Source organism: Lepus europaeus, chromosome 21, assembly GCF_033115175.1.
Source record: "Lepus europaeus isolate LE1 chromosome 21, mLepTim1.pri, whole genome shotgun sequence".
Classification (NCBI taxonomy): Eukaryota; Metazoa; Chordata; class Mammalia; order Lagomorpha; family Leporidae; genus Lepus; species Lepus europaeus.
This window is the reverse complement of record NC_084847.1, coordinates 1,465,248-1,484,793: the sequence shown is the minus strand read 5'-3', so window position 1 is coordinate 1,484,793 and position 19,546 is coordinate 1,465,248. Positions and strand designations below refer to the sequence as shown.

Here is a 19,546-nt window from a genome sequence, read left to right as displayed (position 1 = left end):
GCAGGGAGCTGAATCGGAAGTGCAGCAGCCGGGAGGTGAAGCAGCGCCCGTATGGGATGCGGGCGTCGCAGGCGGTGGCCTGTGTTTGTCGTTCTGTTTTGCTCGTCTAAAATTTGCGATTTGAGGCTGGTGTTGGGATGCTGGGACCCTGGCTGTGACCCCAGCATCCCACATGGGAACCCGAGGGTCCTGTCACTCCCCAGTGTCCTGGGCCTGGCCCTTCTGGCCCTGTAGCCACCGAGGTCCCGGGCCAGAGTGCCCACAGTCTCCGATGCTGCCGCCCCTCCTCTGGAAACCCTTGGCGGTGCCTGCTCACCGGCGATGCCCAGCACATGCCCACTCCTGGCTCTCAGCACCTGACGCCCCCAGGCGACACCAGCACGCCATCTGACTTCCAGATGTGTCACACACATAGAATGCAACAGGATGTGGCCCCGAGCAAAGCATTGTGAGACGTGGTGGTACCACGTTCCCCTGGCTGAGTGGCCCGTCCATCCGCTGATGGACACGTGGGTTGATGTGAATGGTGTGAGTATTCACATGGGAGTATCCAAATGTTTGCGCTTCTCTTGGGCGTTTCTAGGCGTGGAGTGGCTGGCTGCAGCTTCGCAAGGAGCCACCAGGCTATGCCAGGTGTTCTGCCTGCATTATCCGAGAAGTAGCCACCCCCATGGTGGAGGTGAGAAAACCGGCCTCCGAGCTGCAGGATCCCCTGGAGCAGGTGGCTCCGGGCAGGGCCCCGTCCTCCTGCTGGCTCAGTGCCGCCCCGACTCGCCCCTTATGGCCCAGGAGGTCATGCCCACCACCCCCGCGTCGCCTGTGCCCTCCTCACTTCTCCAGGTGGACAGGAGCTCCCCAGAGGCGGGCTCCACACCAGGCTCAGGGGAGCTTTGGAGAAGAGCGGGGGAGGACATGGCCTTGGAGGCCCAGTGCTGCAGGGGGCTCTGAATCAGGATGGACGGACGGGGCCAAGGCGCCCCCAGATGTTGGAGCGGGGAGCATCCCTGGACCCTGAGCTGTTTCTTTATCTGCAGGGCTCAGCTTGGGGTGTGGGGGTTGAGGGCCAGGGAACGCTCTCCAGAGGCTGGGGGTGGCTGGCACGGGGTGGGGGGGCGAGGTCCCCGCCCAACCGGAGCAGCTCCTGCCACTCCTGCTGGGCGGGAATGGGGGACAGCAGTGCATGGTTGTTGATCCTCTCTGGTGCCCCAGGCACCAGCTAAATGCTTACAGAGGTGGCACCCCCAAGAGTGACAGGAACCTTGTGGCAGCTGACACGCCCCCGTGCTTCCAGCAGCCCCTGGGGACACATGTCACCTCCCTGGGTAACGGCCAGGTCCTGGGGCTCTGGGGGCTGGGAGGGCAGAGGCAGGGGCTGCGGGCTGGCTGGCAGGACATCCGGGAAGGAGGCCAGCCCAGGCCGCAGTGAAGCGGCCGCCAGCTCCACTCCGGGCGGAGCCTGGGCGATTCTGCTGGCTCAGCGGCCCCTCCTCCTCGATGACTTCCTGGCTGGCTGCTCCAGTCCCACGCCTCTGCATCCACGCCCCCAGCCCCAGTGGCTGCCTGCTGCACTGCCCCTGCCCCCAGGCTGGGGGACCCCAGGCAGACACACATCTCCCTCTGCACGTGAGCTCCCCAGCAGTGTCGGCGCCGGGCTGGGCAGAGCTACTGGCCCATTTTCCGGAGGCTGGAAGGTCGCCGGTTGACAGACAGCGAGCGTGTGGGAGCCGGGACTTCCACACCCACTTCTGGCCTTTTGCTTCACCAGACGAGGGAGGCCCTGGCCCTCCTCCCTGCACACTTCACCCTGGGGAGGGCGTGGGGGCAGCCTCCGGGGCCCACCTGGAGACAACCCGCGTGCCCCTTCCAGGCCACACGCTGTGTACACACCTGGGACCCAGGAAGCCCCGCCCAAACCGCCCAAGCTCGTCCCAGGCCTGTCACTATACAGGTGGGCCCAGAGCTGGTGCCCGTCCCTAGGCACAGGGAGGGACTGTGCTGGTCCCTGGGCTGTGGACGGCTGCAGGCAGGCGAATCCAGGAATTCTGAATTTGCAGCTGGCCTCTCCGGTCACGTGTTGTCAGGGCAGGAGGCTAGAGCACACTTGACTTAACGGGTTATTGGCGTGATTCGAAATCGTCAGATATCCAGATGCATGGGCCAGGGTCGTTCACCTTGAGCAGTCGAACACACGCACGAGAGTAGGAGCTGGGACGCGGCCGTCTCCGTATTCTGGGGGGAAGAGCAAGTCCAGAGGCCAACGAGGGCCGAAAGCCCAGACCCTGGGACTCGGCGACCCCAGTGGGGGAGGGGCGCTTAGCTTGTCTACAGAGTGGCCGGCAGGGTGCCTGGCCCAGCAGGTGCCCAGGAGTGGGTCACTATATAGAGTCGGGGGATGGGCCCTGGCACATAGGGGCCACTCTGGGAGTCCAGCCCATGGCAGAAGACTGAGGCTTGCTCCCCGGGCCTCCAGGGGAACCCCACAGAGTGCTGCTTCCCTGGCCTGCGCTCCGGCCGCCTCACTGTCAGGGGCCGCAGGGCACGGTGAGGCCCACAGGTGCCACCTCACCCCACGCGCCCAGCAGCCTCGGCCAGCGCGGGAGCTGAGCTGCGAACCAGGAACGCTAGCCTGAGCCAGGACCCAGACCCCAGCTCTGAGCCTAGAGTGCCGGGTATGACAAGGTGGGGGGGGCAGGCCAGCTGGGGGCGGGGGGACGGCGTTAGCCTCTGCCCAGCAGCGCTGTCCAGCTTGGAGGCCAGAGAGCGGCAGGCCCGGGGAGGGTGCAGAGGGGGCAGGGCCGTGACCCCATTCGTGCTGAGGGGGCCACCTGGGCCCCCTCGCTAGTGGACACGGAGGGCCACACCGCACGCGCTGGGAGGCCGAACTCCGCGGCCAGGGGGCCGCCCCGGGGGCCACACTGTCCCCGATTGCTCCAGGACAGCACTCAGAGGCCCAGATGTACTGGGGGGTGGGGGCGCGTGTTTCCTGACGCCGAATTCATTACTGGGGGATTCCTCTTCACAGTCCCGCCACACCTCCCACGGGAAGCGCCGGCCAGAAGCGCCCGGGTCTCCGCGCCCCGGCCTCCTCGCAGCCCCTCCCTGCTCGGGTCCCGCAGCCTCGCCCCCGGCCCGCACGTGAGGAGGGGGCGGCGGGGTAGGGGCCGCCGAGGGGCGGAGCCAGGGAGCCGGGCGCGCGGCCGGCGCGGCTGACGGAGGTCAGCGGCCGGCGCGGCGGGACCCAGGCGTCCGGGAGGCGGTGCCAGGTGCCGCGCCCGCCGCCGCCGCCGCCCCCGGCCGCCCCCCGCCCGTGACGCGCTCCCCGCCCCCTGCGCGCCGAGCCCGAGCCGAGCCCGAGCCCGAGCCCGAGCGGGGCGGAGGGGCGGCGGGCGGCGGAGGCGGCGGGCGGCGGAGGACGCGGCCGCAGCCGCGGGGCCGCCGCCGCCGCTGAGCCGCGCATCCGCCGAGCGCAGCCGCGCCATGGGGAAGGAGCAGGAGTTGGTGCAGGCGGTGAAGGCGGAGGACGTGGGCACCGCGCAGCGGCTGCTGCAGAGGCCGCGGCCCGGCAAGGCCAGTGAGTGCGGGGGGCGCGCCGCGGGCGTCCGTCTCCGGCGTCGAGACCCCCACCCCTGGCGGCGCCCGGCGGGGCGGGGAGGCGGGGGGGGGTCCCCGGGGGCGGGGCGGGGCCGGCGGGGGGCGCCGGGACCCTCGGTCCGCGCCCCGCACCGGCCCCCGGCTCCGGCGGAGGCGCGACCCGAGCCCTCGGTGCCACCCTGGGCCCCCGCGGCGCCCACCCCGCCGGCGCGGGCGTTCGCATCCCCCCTCCCTTGGGCTGCGGGGCTAATGGCCCAGGTCTCCGCTGTCGGGGCCTTTACAGGGCGAGGATGGCCCCCCCCCCCAGCTGGCAGAGCGGGGAGGGGGAGCCCTTGCGGCAGGGGTGAGGGGGCTGCCGCCGGCTCCCGTGTTTAAAAACATGCTGTGCAGGGATGGGGGGGCAGGACCGTGCTGGGGGTGTGGCTGCCCAGGCATGGCCGGAGGGGGCCATTTACTGCTGGGCAGCAGAAGCCCAAGGTCGCCCGGCTCAGGGCCTGCTGGGCTCCAGGGAAGGGGAGCTGGGCGGGGCGGGGGGGGGGAGCGGGGCTGGGGCCTCACGCGTCCACCAGACCCTGGTTCTGCCTGGCTCCCTTGGCGGCACAGGAGGCCTGGAGGGAGTGGGGGCCCTGCTGGCCACCCCTGGCTCGCGTTGTGGGGGCCCAGGGAGGGGCTGGGAGCTCTGTGCACCCTGATCCCAGCACTCATCCCTGCTCAGCCCCAGGCCTCCCTGGGGGCGGCAGGAGATGGATGGATGGGCGTGTGGCCCAGCCGTGTGCGGCGGCACGTATGAGCGTGTCAGTGTGTCAGGGCACCTGTGCGGGCACCGGCCGGGCTCTGCAGGGCGGCATGTGGGTCTGGGCGCCTCGCAGGCTGCAGTAGCGCAGGGAGGCCCTGCCACCCTCTCCTGGGGGGTGCTGAGAACTGGGACTGCCCCCTGGGTGGGGGGCAGGTCCTGGAGCCCCAGGGGATCCCTGGGCTGTGCTGCCTGCCAGCTCCAGTGTGGTCAGACGGGGGCACCAGTGCCTCACAGGCAAATGCAGGCTGGCCCTCCTTTCGAGTCCCAAGGGCCTGGAGGGGCTGCCCCCAGGGGCTGGACACCCAGGGAGGGGGGTCCAGGTGGGGACAGCCTGAGCCTGAGAGCAGGTGGGGAACTGAGAGGGGGGGTTTGCACCTGGCGCTTTTGTGACCTTGGGCACAGAGCTCCCCACCCCGAGCTCTGGGCCTCCGACTTCTCGTCTGCCGGGTGGGGTACGTGTGTCCCTGTGTCTGAGGGTGCACGAGAAAGGCCAGGCACTTAGCAAATGCCGACCAGGACGGTCCCTGTCCACCGGAGAGCCCAGGGCCTCGGGCTGGAGGGTTCCTCCTCCCGCCTGTCCTGGCCAGCAGGGGGAGGCGGGCGGGCGTTGTGTCACCTCTGCCTGGGTGTCTGACTCCCGTGCCTGGCCTGGCCTCTGGGGCAGGAGAAAACACCTGCCGTGGCCCCACGTCTGCACTCTGACTCACAGGGGCGGGCGCAGTAAATCAGACAGAGAAATCCCTCCAGGAATTAGCTCGGTTGTCATGGCGACGCTGGCCTGCTTTGGAGTAAGATGTGTTTCGATTCAGCGAAGTACAGCTGGAGTTGAGGCCAGGGGTGGAGGATGTCCAGAGGGGTCCCCTCCTGTGCTCGGTCAGCCCCTCACGCGCCCTGGGCACTCGGCAGCTGTCCTGCGAGAGACGACTGGGAGGAAAGCGCCAGGCCAGGGGCTGGCGCGGATGCCCCGGAGGAGAGCATCTCCAGGCCAGCTGGAGACCCCTCTGGCCTGGACTTTGTGCCTGACCTCAGAGACGGGCAGGGCCTCAGGGAAGCAGTCGGGGCTGGGGAGAGCAGGAATGAGGTGCAGGCCTGCTGATATGCAGCCCCAGCTTCTCCGCCCCCGACGAGGGGGAGGAGCTCCTGGCCCTGCCAGAGAGCCCACCTCCCTGGGACCCAGTGACCCCCACAGAGCCCTGCATGAGCGTGGGAGGGGCAGGCCGAGCGATGACCTTGGTGAGGCACCCCTCCTCCAGGGGGTGGTCCCCTTCCTGATGGAGACCCCCCTGCCCCACTGGGATCGGGGTCACTTTCTTGGGCACTGGTCTGCAGCCTGTCTCCAGCGTGCACCTGGCCCCACGGTGGCTGGGGGGGAGGCATGGGGAGACTTGGGGAGGAGGCTGCAGGTTCCTGGGAGCAGAGCATGCTGGGAAGGCCCTGGAGCAGGGATGTGACGAGCACCCAGTCTGCAGCCCGGCGAGGAGCTGGAGAGGCCCGGGGCAGTGTTTGCAGGTGCAGGACCCCTCACCATGAACAGTTTCGGGGCAAGAGGCCCCTTGGAGCCACCGCACAGGTCGTACCCCTGCAGAACAGCCCGGCAGTGGACGGAGTGCGGGGACCGAGGGTGTCAGTTCCGGCTCCAGCTTGCTAAGTGCTAGCACACAGCAGGCACCATTCTAGCCGCCCAGGACACAGCGGCGAGCAAAGCCAGGCGCAGCCATGTTCTCCGTAGGGATAAAGGTGGACAGTAAGCAAAGGAGAGAGAGAGACGCCGGACACGGCTCGGAAGGGAGTATCCGCTTTCGAGGGGAAGTCGAGCAGGGTCCATCTGGATCCAGACAGATGTGAAGGAGGGAGTCGTGGGGACAGTCGGGGGAGAGGGGCCCCCAACGTGTGCAAAGGCCCCCTGCAGGCGTGGCCTGTGCAGCCGGAGCTGGGGCGCCGAGTCGGGGCGAGGGGGTCAGAGGGAGTGTGAGGCCCGCGTCCTGCAGGACCATCGTCCAGCCTCAGCCTCGGCCCCCGTGAGATGGGCCTGGCTGGTGGGTGTGGAGCACAGGGCTGGAGTGAGGTGAGGCGGTGGCCTGGCCCAGGGCTGGCTGTGGGGCAGTGAGGACGGTCAGGACCCCGAGTGTGCCGTGAGAGCCCCTGGAAGGAACAGCGCCCAGGGTTTACCGACACACGGGGTGTGATGTGAACAAGTGGCGTTGCCACCAACCCTGGTGGACGCCGCACCAGCAAAGTCTCCGTGTGCAGGGGGTGGGGCCCGGAGGCTGACGAGGACGCCCTGGCCAAGGCGGGGTCGGGGCTCCTGTGTGGCCGGCATCAGCGACTGGCGCTTGCCGAGCCTGACACGTGCTGGGCTGCACACGGCCTCCGGCTAGGCAGTGCCCTGGTGGCCTTTCCCGAGGCCAAGGCCAAGGCCATGGGGCTACAGCATGGCAGAGTGAGGCCTGGAATTCAGGTCTGCGGGGGTCCTTACCCCGTGTCCAGTGGCTGGCGCTGGGGCCAGAGCAGCTGGGGCTCTGGGACATCAAGGGAGGCCTGCTCTGGCCTCGGAGCCCCTGCCCCTACCCCTGTCCTGGGCCCGGACAAAGGGGTTTCTGTCCTGCCAGACCGCCCCTCACGGAGGAGTGGCTGACCCACAAAGGGGTTATGTAACCGCAGCCTGGACAGGCAGGGGTTGGCCCGACTCTGCGTGGACTCGAGCCCACTGGGAGGGCATTGGTGGGCCGCCCTCTGGCCAGCGGTCGGTGGAAGCCAGGATGGGGGTGGCCCTGAGTGGAGGGCCCTGGGGTCTGAGCCTGCATCTTGAGTGTGGCCCTTGTGGACAGGTGGGTTGGGGTGACCCAGAGGCCCGGGCTCACTTGCCTGCCTCCCTGCCCGCACTGCCGGGGTGGGGCTGGCCCATCCTGGCCCAGGCTGCGCCACGGAGATCCAGCTCTTCCACTAGAAATACCCCGTTTCCGGGTGTTCCGGCCCCACCGGCCACCCCCGGTGCCATCTGGGTCCCTCTGAGAGACAGATTGTGCTGGCTCTCTCCCTCCCACCTCGGCAGGTTCTCCGCCGTCGCCCGGGGGGGGGGGGGTGTGGGCGCACGTGTGTGCTGTGTGTGTGCCCAGCCTGGTCTCCGTCTCCGGAGTCTCTTGGTATGGAGGAGATCAAGGCCCGCACAGCTGCTGGCCTGAGCTGTGTGAATGGACAGACAGATGCTAGCAGAGTGAAAACCTAGCCTTGGGCCCCCCTGTGAGGTGGCAGTGCCCTCTCCCCGCTCAGGTTCCTGGGGGGCTGGTGGAGCTCCCCCTTACCCTGTCTCCTTCCCACCCCAGAGTTGCTCGGCTCCACCAAGAAAATCAACGTCAACTTCCAGGACCCAGATGGGTGAGTTCTCAGCCAGGTGGCGCCGGCCTGCACTGGGCGGGTGCCCCTGGGGAAGGCCAGGTGCCTGGGTCCCCTCCAAGCCCTGTCCTCCGTGCCCCCCCCCCCCAGCTTCTCTGCCTTGCACCACGCGGCCCTGAATGGCAACACAGAATTGATTACCTTGCTGCTGGAGGCTCAGGCTGCTGTGGACATCAAGGACAACAAAGGCAAGACTGGCCTGGGACGCCGTGGCGGGGGGAGGGTCCCCAGGGGCCTGCGTGGCCCTAGCACGGAGGGCCAAGGTCCCCACTGGGGCCAAGGCGGATCCTTATGGGACTGGCGTCCTGGTCAGGGCCGGGCTAGCTCCCATGGGCCCCGCCTGCCCCCAGGCATGCGGCCCTTGCACTACGCGGCCTGGCAGGGCCGGAAAGAGCCCATGAAGCTGGTGCTGAAGGCAGGCTCAGCGGTGAACGTGCCGTCCGACGAGGGCCACATCCCGCTGCACCTGGCGGCCCAGCACGGTCACTACGACGTGGTGAGACACGCGTGGGGCTCAGGGCGGGCGGGGCTGCAGGGCTGCCGGGCTGCAGACGCCCCGCCCCTGACCGGGCGCTGGGACCCCCAGTCTGAGATGCTGCTCCAGCACCAGTCCAACCCGTGCATGGTGGACAACTCGGGGAAGACGCCCCTGGACCTGGCTTGTGAGTTCGGCCGTGTTGGGGTGAGTCTCCCCGGGAAGCTGGCAAGGCTCTGTCGGCCTCCTCCTTGCCCGGGGGAGGAGGTTGGGGGCCCCCCCCCCAGCCAGGGCCCCCCTACCCTGACCCCTCCTTCAAGGTGGTCCAGCTGCTCCTGAGCAGCAACATGTGTGCGGCTCTGCTGGAGCCCCGGCCGGGGGATGCCACCGACCCGAACGGCACCAGCCCCCTGCACCTGGCGGCCAAGAACGGCCACATCGACATCATCAGGTACGGCCGGCGGGGGGACCCAACCTCGGGGTCCCTGCTCCTGGCTTAGGGGGAGTCGGCAGGTGCACGGTCAGGCCTCCCGTGTGGCCTCCGGTCGAGCTGTGGGCGCTGGCAGTGGCTCCGTCAGCCGCCAGCATAGCTCTGTCCCAGCCCTGCTGCTGGCCAGGGGACCTTGTGGAGGCCCTGCACTTCCCAAGGCTCAGTTTCCCTGCCCACAAAGCAGGGACAGGAAGGGTCAGCAGAGGGATGGACTCTTGGACAGGGCCTTGGTCAATGTCGGAACTGTTGTAGTGAGAGCTCAGGGCAGGGCCAGCAACCTGGCACCGAGGCCCGGCTGAGGGCTCCGCCCCCTCTCCCGCCTGCCCCCAGACTCCTGCTCCAAGCAGGCATCGACATCAACCGCCAGACCAAGTCCGGCACGGCCCTGCACGAGGCTGCCCTCTGCGGGAAGACAGAGGTGGTGCGGCTGCTGTTGGATGTGAGTGGGGGCCGGGGGAGCTGGGGCCGGGCAGGGGAGCAGAAGGGCCCCTGACAGGCAGGGTGCTGTCCACCGTGCAGAGTGGGATCAATGCCCACGTGAGGAACACCTACAGCCAGACGGCCCTGGACATCGTCCACCAGTTCACCACGTCCCAGGCCAGCAAGGAGATCAAACAGCTGCTGAGAGGTGGGCCCAGCAGGCCGGGAGCTGGGCGTGGCGGCAGGGCCTGGGCTGGGCGGCTTGCAGGACTGGGGGCCCACCTCCTGTATTCCCCCCCGCACCCCAGAGGCTTCGGCGGCCTTGCAGGTCCGGGCCACCAAGGATTACTGCAACAATTATGACCTGACCAGCCTCAACGTGAAGGCAGGCGACGTCATCACGGTGAGGGCGCAGGGACGGGCTGGCACGGTCGGCCCAGAGCACGCTCCTGCAGCAGCCGGGGCAGGAGCTCCCTGAGCGTCCCCCTCTGTCCCCGGCCAGGTCCTGGAGCAGCACGCGGACGGCCGGTGGAAGGGCTGTATCCATGACAACCGGACAGGCCACGACCGGGTGGGTTACTTCCCGTCCTCGCTGGGCGAGGCCATTGTCAAGCGAGCAGGCAAGTCCTGGTCAGCCCTGGGAGCAGAGCAGCAGGTGTGTCGGAGCGGGGGGCGGTGCCGGGGGGCTGTGGGCTGGCCCCTGCCAGGCCCTCATCAGTGTCCTCACACCTGTCCCCCGTTCACCCCCCAGACACGGCACATGTCCCATGTCCCCATTCTGAGTGGCAGGTAGGGACACCAGGGACCCAGGCAGAGGTCATCATTCCGGTTCTCCAGAAGCTCACCTGGGGTTGAGGGGGCAGGGGGTGGGGAGCAGACAGTGGAGAGGTCTGCTCGATGGGGCAGAGAGCCAGGGCCAGGGTGGCCAGTGTGGCCTGAGCAGGCTGGGGGGAGGCGGCACAGGGCCAGGCCATGAAGCCCCGTGGGGTGTGGGGGTCCTTGTGCTGCTCACGGGGGATGTGGGGGCGAGAGTGGGAGCTGGGGCAGCGTGCCGGCCTCTTGTTGTGTGGGTCCTCGGCACTTATGTGGGCCCTGACCCCAGCAGGGGGGTCGCACCCTGGGGCCACTAGCAGGAAGTCATCCCGGGCCCCATGGCCACTGTCCTGCCCTTGAGTTCCCGGGCAGGGAGGGGTCTCCTGAGGGTGTCTGCACTCCCGGGGGACGCGGTGCTGTGGCCCCCGGCTGTGTGCCTGGCCCCTGCCTGGGCCGGGACTCAGGGCGCCTGTGCTCGGTCTGCAGGATCCCGGGCAAGCGGCGAACCGAGCCCACCGCAGGGAGGCTCCTTGTCAGGGCCCTCTGCGCCCCCCGAGGAGATCTGGGTGCTGCGGAAGCCCCTCTCAGGTAGGCGGGGGCCCCGGGAGGCGGGCGGCGGCGCTTCTGCAAGGCGTGAGTCTCCTGTGCCGGCAGGCGGGGACCGCAGCGGCAGTGTGAGCAGCGTGGCTGGGAGCCGGAGCACCGGGGGCCACGCCCTGCACGCGGGCTCTGAAGGGGTCAAGGTGGGTAGGGTGGTGGCCGGGGCGGCCGGGGCGGGCCCTGGAGCGTGCTGTGAGCCCCGGTCTCTGGTTCCAGCTCCTGGCCACGGTGCTTTCCCAGAAGCCGGTGTCGGAGTCCAGCCCGGGAGACAGCCCCGCCAAGCCTCCAGAAAGCTCTGCAGGTGACAGCCAGGATGCAGCCGCCCCGGCCACGGGGGGGGGGGGGGGGGAGCCCCTGAGCAGCCCTAACCACACCCCCGCCCCCAGGTGCAGCCCGGCCCCAGCCTCCAGTGGCTCTTGCAGGGCAGGCGTATGGGGAGCAGCCACCCAAGAAGCTGGAGCCAGCGTCGGAAGGCAAGGTACAGGGCCCCGGGCCGGCTCCAGGGTGGGCTCGGGAGGGGCTGGGGCTGACGGGCTGACGAGCACCCAGGGGCCGCCTGGGGCCTTGACAGGCCAGACCCCGTCCTTGTGTCTGTCTGTGTGCGCGTGTGTGTGTGCGCACATGCTTGTGTGTAACAGTGTTGTCCACTGTGCAGGCCGTGTGTGAGGCAGCGTGGGCACAGGTGTGGAGGTGCGGCTAGCGAGTGAGGTGCCTGTGTACGGAATGGCATGGCAGAGCCGGGCAGGCGTGCGTGTGTGCGTGCGCGTGCGTGTGCACCTGCGAGCCGGGAGGCAGGAGCTGCTGGCTGCGTCCTGCACAGCGGAGGGGCACAGAGCCCGCCTTCCCCAGCCCAAGGCCCCTCTCCCCAGAGACCCATCCTGTGAGGCCACACGGAGCTGGTGGGGGTGTCCACGGAATGGAGGGGAGGTCGGGGAGGCCGTGGCACGGATGGAGCCGGACCCTCCTGCTGGAGCTCACGGAAGAGGCCGAGAGGCAGAGGACGCTCGGAGGAGGCGGCACCCGGGACGGCGTCCGAGGAGCGTCCTGCTGCAGATGGACCGGTGCACGAGGGATAGCAGGCGCTGTGGTGGCTGGGCGCAGGCCGGCGACGGGGGCTGCAGCACATGCCTTGTGTCTTGCAGAGTGCCGAGGCGGTCAGCCAGTGGCTCGCCACGTTCCAGCTGCAGCTCTATGCCCCCAACTTCACCAGCGCTGGCTACGACCTGCCCACCATCAGCCGCATGACCCCCGAGGTGGGCCCCCCCCACTGGCGTCCTGTCCCACACGCTGCTCCGGCTCCCCCTAACGCACCTCTCCTCTGCCCAGGACCTCACGGCCATTGGCGTCACCAAGCCAGGCCACCGGAAGAAGATCACAGCTGAGATCGGTGGCCTGAGCGTCCCCGACTGGCTGCCGGAGCACAAGCCCGTAAGGTCCCCTACATCCCAGTAGCCAGGCCAGGACGGGCAGACAAGATGGCTGGGAGAGGGCGAGGGCGGGGTGACGCTGTCCGGGGGTTGTCAAGGCAAGTGCCCCCTCCTCGCCCGCATGCTCCTACAGAGACCCCCAGCACCTGCATGTGTGGCCCAGCCAGCAGAGGGACTGCGTCAGTGCCAGGCGCCTGCTGGCCACACGCCCGGCGTACGTGCACTCAGTAGGCTTCGGGTGCTCGGTAGCAGCTGTGCGGGGGGCACACGCGCCGGCCGCCGGCCGGGCCCCCTCACTTCTGGCCATGCCGGCGCAGACCAGTCTCTGTGTCACTGTTCAGGAGGTGCCCGTGCGGTGGGACAGGCTCTGGGTGCGGAGGACCCTGCCCACCGACGCTGGCTGTGGGCCACACGCTGGGCTCCGGGCTCCCCTCTGCTGACTGGAGAGGTGCCAGGGGCCACCCAGAGCCCCCACAGGTGCCCTGCAACTGCCCCCCCCACCCCCGCACCTTGTCACTCAGTCAGCGGCTCAGCAGCTCCCCCGGGAGCATGTCCAGCCCCGTGGCCTCACCTTGCCGGACACAGTGTGCAGAGTGTTGGAGCGGCTGGCATTTGGCTGCGAGTGTGGACGCCCGGGTGCTGTCCAGGGAGTGACCGGGTGGTTCTTGGTGGAGACACGTGTGCACGGAGTGGCAGTGGGAGAGCAGAGAGCATGAGTGTGACGCGGGAGGGGTGTCGTGCCGGTGTGCGGTGTGCAGGTTGCGTCTACCTGTTCCCTACGTGGTGCTGTGTGTCTGTCTGCGGTGTGTGGGGTGTGCCTCTGAGGGCCGTGGCCAGCCGAGGAGGTGCCTTCTCCCGCACCCCCACCCCCGTGCGCGTGTGCGTCCACGCCAGGACCCAGCGGCCCTGCTGTGGAGGCTGCGTCCACACTGCTCCGCCAGCAACATTTGGGCCTGTCTGTCTGTCCTGTCTGTCTGTGCCCGCTGACCCAGCGCCCCTTCAACAGCCCCGGCCGGGGGGGCAGGGTGTGGGCGGCCGACGTGGGCCGCGGGCTGCCCCTCCGTGTCCCCACTCCGCAGGCTAACCTGGCCGTGTGGCTGTCCATGATCGGCCTGGCCCAGTACTACAAGGTGCTGGTGGACAACGGCTACGAGAACATCGACTTCATCACGGACATCACCTGGGAAGACCTGCAGGAGATCGGCATCACCAAGCTGGGTGAGGGCCCCAGCTTGCTGGCCCTGCCCCGGGCCCTCCTACCTCCTACCTCCCGTCCACCTGACTGCCCCCCACCCACCTGACTGCCCCCCCGTCCACCTGACTGCCCCCCCCCGTCCACCTGACCCACCCCCACCTCCCATCCACCTCATTGCCCCCCCGTCCACCTGACCCGCCCCCACCTCCCATCCACCTGACTCCCCCCCATCCACCTGACCCGCCCCCACCTCCCATCCACCTCATTGCCCCCCCGTCCACCTGACCCGCCCCCACCTCCCATCCACCTCACTGCCCCCCTATCCACCTGACCCGCCCCCACCGCCCGTCCACTTGACCTGCCCCCCATCCCGTCCACCTGACCTGCCCCCATCCACCTGACCCACCCCCACCTCCCATCCACCTGACCCCCCCCACCTCCCGTCCACCTGACCCACCCCCACCTCCCATCCACCTGACCCGCCCCCACCGCCCATCCACCTGACCCACCCCCATCCACCTGACCCACCCCCACCTCCCATCCACCTGACCCACCCCCATCCACCTGACCCACCCCCACCTCCCATCCACCTGACCCACCCCCACCTCCCATCCACCTGACCTGCCCCCATCCACCTGACCCGCCCCCACCTCCCATCCACCTGACTGCCCCCCCCGTCCACCTGACCCGCCCCCCACCTCCCATCCACCTGACTCCCCCCCCCATCCACCTGACCCGCCCCCACCTCCCATCCACCTCATTGCCCCCCAGTCCACCTGACCCGCCCCCACCTCCCATCCACCTCATTGCCCCCCCATCCACCTGACCCGCCCCCACCTCCCATCCACCTCACTGCCCCACTATCCACCTGACCCGCCCCCACCGCCCGTCCACTTGACCTGCCCCCCATCCCGTCCACCTGACCTGCCGCCATCCACCTGACCCCCCCATCCCGTCCACCTGACCCACCCCCACCTCCCATCCACCTGACCCGCCCCCATCCACCTGACCCACCCCCACCTCCCATCCACCTGACCCGCCCCCACCTCCCATCCACCTCACTGCCCCCCCATCCACCTGACCCGCCCCCACCGCCCATCCACCTGACCCACCCCCACCTCCCATCCACCTGACCTGCCCCCATCCACCTGACCCGCCCCCACCTCCCATCCACCTCACTGCCCCCCCATCCACCTGACCCGCCCCCACCGCCCATCCTCCTGACCTGCCCCCATCCACCTGACCCACCCCCACCTCCCATCCACCTGACCCCCCCATCCCGTCCACCTGACCCACCCCCACCTCCCATCCACCTGACCCGCCCCCACCTCCCGTCCACCTCACTGCCCCCCATCCCATCCACCTGACCCGCCCCCACCGCCCGTCCACCTGACTGCCCCTCATCCACCTGACCCGCCCCCACCTCCCATCCACCTGACCCGCCCCCACCTCCCATCCACCTCACTGCCCCCCCATCCACCTGACCCACCCCCACCTCCCATCCACCTGACCTGCCCCCATCCACCTGACCCGCCCCCACCTCCCATCCACCTCACTGCCCCCCCATCCACCTGACCCGCCCCCACCGCCCATCCACCTGACCTGCCCCCATCCACCTGACCCACCCCCACCTCCCATCCACCTGACCCCCCCATCCCGTCCACCTGACCCACCCCCACCTCCCATCCACCTGACCCGCCCCCACCTCCCGTCCACCTCACTGCCCCCCATCCCATCCACCTGACCCGCCCCCACCGCCCGTCCACCTGACTGCCCCTCATCCACCTGACCCGCCCCCACCTCCCATCCACCTGACCCGCCCCCACCTCCCATCCACCTGACCTGCCCCCCATCCCGTCCACCTGACCTGCCCCCACCTCCCGTCCACCTGGCTGCCCTCCCGTCCACCTGACTGCCCCCTGGGCCCCTCAGGACACCAGAAGAAGCTGATGTTGGCCGTGAGGAGACTCGCGGAGCTGCAGAAGGCCGAATCGGCCAAGTATGAAGGGGGGCCCTTGCGCCGGAAGGCGCCGCCGTCGCTCGAAGCCATGGCCGTGGAGTCGCCGCCTCCTGAGCCCGCCCCGGCGGACTGCCGCTCCCCCAAGATGAGCACTTTCCAGGACAGCGAGCTCAGTGGGGAGCTGCAGGCGGCCATGACGGGCCCGGCTGAGGCAGGGGCTGCTGCCTCCGAGAAGCCTTCCAACCACCTGCCGCCCACCCCCAGGGCTGCCGCGCGGCCAGAGCCTGGCCTGGGTGGACGGGCCCGGCACATGAGCAGCTCTCAGGAGCTGCTGGGCGACGGGCCCCCGGGGCCTGGCAGCCCCATGTCTCGCAGCCAGGAGTACCTGCTGGACGAGGGCTCGGCCCCCAGCACCCCGCCCAAGGAAGCCCGGCCCGGACGCCACGGCCACAGCGTCAAGAGGGCCAGCGTGCCCCCGGTGCCGGGCAAGCCACGGCAGGCGCTCCCGCCGGGCACCAGCCCCTTCACGCCCCCGCAGACACCCACCAAAGCCCGACCGGGCTCCCCCCAGGCCCTCGGGGGGACTCACGGGCCAGCCCCAGCCACAGCCAAGGTGAAGCCCACCCCGCAGCTGCTGCCACCCACGGAGCGCCCCATGTCACCCCGCTCGCTGCCCCAGTCACCCACACACCGTGGCTTTGCCTACGTGCTGCCCCAGCCTGTGGATGGCGAGGCAGGGCCAGCCGCTCCTGGGCCCACACCCCCACCCGTGCTGGCAGCGGTCCCCACGCTGTGCCTGCCCCCCGAGGCCGACGCAGAGCCGGAGCGTCCCAAGAAGCGTGCCCACAGCCTGAATCGCTACGCGGCCTCTGACAGCGAGCCGGAGCGGGATGAGCTGCTGGTGCCAGCTGCAGCGGGGCCCTACGCCACGGTGCAGCGGCGCGTGGGCCGCAGCCACTCGGTGAGGGCGCCTGCCGGCACCGACAAGAACGTCAACCGCAGCCAGTCTTTCGCCGTGCGGCCCCGCAAGAAGGGGCCCCCGCCCCCACCTCCCAAGCGCTCCAGCTCGGCCATGGCCAGCGCCAACCTGGCGGACGAGCAGGCGCCAGAGGCTGAGACTGAGGACGGTGGGCTGGGGGTCCGGGCGCAGCGCCGGCGGGCCAGCGACTTGGCTGGCAGTGTGGACACGGGCAGCGCCGGCAGCGTGAAGAGCATCGCAGCCATGCTTGAGCTGTCGTCCATCGGGGGTGGGGGCCGGGCCGCCCGCAGGCCTCCCGAGGGCCACCCCACACCCCGTCCTGCCAGTCCAGAGCCGGGCCGGGTGGCCACGGTGCTGGCCTCAGTGAAGCACAAAGAGGCCATCGGGCCTGACGGTGAGGTGGTGAACCGGCGCCGCACGCTCAGCGGGCCTGTCACCGGGCTCCTGGCCGCTGCCCGCCGGGGGCCCGGGGAGCCCACCGACCAAGGCCACCCTGTGGAGGATGCCGCTGCCCGGCAGCGGGCTCGAGGCCCGGCCAAGGCTGAGGCCAGTGCCGAGGGCCCCCCTCTGACCAGGGTGGAGGCCAGCGCCACGCTCAAGAGGCGCATCCGGGCCAAGCAGAGCCAGCAGGAGAGCGTCAAGTTCATCCTGACCGAGTCCGACACGGTCAAGCGCCGGCCCAAGGTCAAGGAGCGGGAGGCCGGGCCTGAGCCGCCCCCACCGCCGCTGTCCGTGTACCAGGACAGCATGGGCACCGTGCGGCGCCGGCCAGCCTCGGAGCAAGCTGGGGCCCCGGAGCTGCCCCCGCCGCCCCCGCCCGCCGAGCCCCCGCCGGCAGACCTGGCGCACCTGCCCCCACTGCCCCCTCCCGACAGCGATGCCCGGAAGCTGGCCAAGCCACCCGTGTCTCCCAAGCCCGTCCTGGCCCAGCCTGTGCCCAAGATCCAGGGCTCACCCACACCGTCCTCTAAGAAGGTGCCGCTCCCAGGCCCCGGCAGCCCAGGTAGGTGCACGGAGCCGGCTAGGGCGGGGCCTGCCCCGCTCCCCTGTGGTCTCAGGCGGGGCGGGAGCGTCCCCAGGCCCTCCCCTTCATCGGCTTCCCCGGGGCGGGGCGGGCTGGGCGCCAGGTGCACGGGCTCCTCCCCTTGCCCGCTGAAGGAGGCCCCTACCCGGGCAGGAGAGTTCCTCAGGCCCCGGGCTGGACGTGCCGAGGCCACCAGGCCGTCCAGCCTCCCAGGGGTCCCTTGGGCTGCCGCAGACACCTGGCGCGGGCAGGAACCGGCTTGGGAAGCCGCGGCCGCGGGAAGCGACGGCGGGTGTGCCCCGCGCCGGTGCCAGCGTGGTCCTCCCCGCAGAGGTGAAGCGCGCCCACGGCACGCCGCCGCCGGTGTCGCCGAAGCCGCCGCCGCCGCCCACGGCGCCCAAACCGGCCAAGGCCGCGGCGGGGCTGCCGCCGGGCAGCGCCAGCCCGTCGCCCGCGCCCTCGCCGGCGCGCCAGCCGCCCGGCGCCCTCGCCAAGCCGCCCGGCACGCCGCCCTCGCTGAGCGCCGGCTCCGCCAGGCCCCCGTCGCCCGGCGCGCCCGCGCTGCTCGTGCCCGCCAAGCCCCCGCGCGCCGCCGCCGCCGCCGCCGCCGCCGCGATGCCCGCCGCGCCGGACGGCGCCGCCCCGGGGGAGAGCGCCCGGCAGAAGCTGGAGGAGACGAGCGCGTGCCTGGCCGCCGCGCTGCAGGCGGTGGAGGAGAAGATCCGGCAGGACGGGCAGGGCCCGCGGTGAGTGCGGGCGGTGGGCGGCGCTGCGGTGGGCGCGGCCCGCGGTGGGTGGGCGGGGCCCGCGGTGAGTGCGGGCGGTGGGCGGCGGTGGGCGCGGGGTGGGCGGGGCCCGCGGTGGGTGCGGGCGGTGGGCGGCGGTGGGCGCGGGGTGGGCGGGGCCCGCGGTGAGTGCGGGCGGTGGGCGGTGGGCGGGCCGCGCCGGGCGGGCGCCCTGGGGAGTGCGGCCAGCGCGCCCCCCTCTGACCCGGCCCGCCCCCAGCCCCTCGGCCGCCGCGGAGAAGAGCACTGGCAGCATCCTGGACGACATAGGGAGCATGTTCGACGACCTGGCCGACCAGCTGGACGCCATGCTGGAGTGACCCGGCCGCCCACGTCGGGCCCGGCCCCGCACACTGACCTTTACCTCAGGACGGGCTCCTCCGGGCCGGGCGGCCGGGCGGCTCAGCCTGCGCACAAGCACAACGCCGCCCCGGGCCCCGTGGGGGTCAGCAGGGGGCCTGCCTGGGGGCTCCAAGGGCTCTGGGGGACCCTGCTGCCCCGTGGGTGCCCGTCCGTTTGCTGCTCCCTGTGCAATAACTGCGGGGCACCCGCCCACTGCGCAGGCCCCGGCCCCTCCTGGCCAGCGCTGGGGCCGGGCCACTCCCCACTGAGGCAGAGCACAGGCCTTGGCCCAGCACAGAGCTGCCCGTTGGGGACCCTCTGCCCGCCGCTCGGGCGCAGCACACGGCCCAGAGGACTGCAGCCAGAATATAAGCTATCGAGAGTATTAATTTATTGGGAATGAGCTGAAGCAGACTTCCCCAGAGAAACAAAAAGGTATAACTTTAACAAATATATATTTAAAGAAAGAAATATTATTGATTCTATAGAAAACCATTTACCAACGGAAAGGACAGTCTCACTAGAGACGCAAAGCTGTTCCGGCCCAGGCCGCCCGTCTGTCCACTGTCCCCCTCCCCCACCAGGACGACCAGGCCCCTAGCCACCTGCCCACACCGGGGCTTGCGGCCAGGCCCGGGGGTGGGTGCTCGGCCCAGGGCTCCCCCTGCCCCTCTTGTGACTTCTCCGTGTCCCCAGAACTCGAAGGATGTGCCTTGCTCACTGATGGGCTTGTCCTCGCCACGCCACGGGGACCACGGGAGGGGCTCGTTCCTGGGTGCTGGCGTGGCAGCAGTGGGCAGTTGCGTCAGGGTGTGCTGGCTCCCGGGGGCCCTGTGCAGGCAGCCCACCCAGTTCCCACGGATGCTTCTGCTCGAGGTCCAAGGCTGTGTGTGTGGTCCTTCTCGCCCTCTCTCCCCCTCTTTCCCTCCCTCCCACAAGTACTGATTGGTCTCCTCTGTCTTTTGCTGATCCACAAGTGTTGGGCACAACTTTGACATTTCGTAAAAAAAATTTTTAAAAATGCCAGAAACTAGCAGTTGTGTGGGGCTGATGGAGGAGACTGGCGGAGGTGGAGCCGGGTGCTGGGGGCCCTTCCTGACTGTGCCCGATGTCCACCTGGCCTCTGCTTGGGGGGTGGCCCAGGCTGGGCCTCCAGCAAGTGGGGAGAGGGCTGTCGGCTGTCAATAAACAGCAGAAAATGGAGCTGCCTGGCTCACTCTTTGGGGCTGGGGCTTTGGGGACAGGGTGGGGGGTAC

The 19,546-nt window shown here is 70.1% G+C and overlaps 1 protein-coding gene across 2 annotated transcripts; it reads left to right on the top strand.

Moving 5' to 3' along the window:
• Positions 1 to 3,477: 3,477 nt before the first annotated feature.
• Positions 3,478 to 19,488, top strand: CASKIN1 (CASK interacting protein 1). 2 transcript variants are annotated; one of them, XM_062180930.1, is made up of 20 exons: positions 3,478 to 3,571; positions 7,711 to 7,762; positions 7,871 to 7,968; positions 8,131 to 8,276; positions 8,367 to 8,462; positions 8,576 to 8,706; positions 9,076 to 9,184; positions 9,265 to 9,373; positions 9,474 to 9,568; positions 9,668 to 9,785; positions 10,465 to 10,566; positions 10,633 to 10,721; positions 10,795 to 10,879; positions 10,965 to 11,056; positions 11,721 to 11,831; positions 11,905 to 12,006; positions 13,085 to 13,223; positions 15,133 to 17,142; positions 17,495 to 17,909; positions 18,169 to 19,488. In XM_062180930.1, exons 1-20 carry the CDS (start codon positions 3,478 to 3,480, stop codon positions 18,266 to 18,268), a joined length of 4,293 nt encoding a protein of 1,430 aa, XP_062036914.1. In that variant the 3' UTR covers positions 18,269 to 19,488. The 2 variants fall into 2 exon arrangements, with proteins under 2 accessions (XP_062036914.1, XP_062036915.1); XM_062180931.1 differs by lacking the exons at positions 11,721 to 11,831; positions 11,905 to 12,006.
• Positions 19,489 to 19,546: the final 58 nt, after the last annotated feature.

Excerpts from the sequence above, each read along its gene's own strand:
- CASKIN1 (XM_062180930.1), top strand. The coding sequence starts at position 3,478 with ATGGGGAAGGAGCAGGAGTTGGTGCAGGCGGTGAAGGCGGAGGACGTG. Across the intron at positions 8,463-8,575 it reads GTGAGTTCGGCCGTGTTGGG|GTGGTCCAGCTGCTCCTGAG; the intron begins GTGAGTCTCCCC and ends CCCTCCTTCAAG. Across the intron at positions 17,143-17,494 it reads CCCAGGCCCCGGCAGCCCAG|AGGTGAAGCGCGCCCACGGC; the intron begins GTAGGTGCACGG and ends TCCTCCCCGCAG.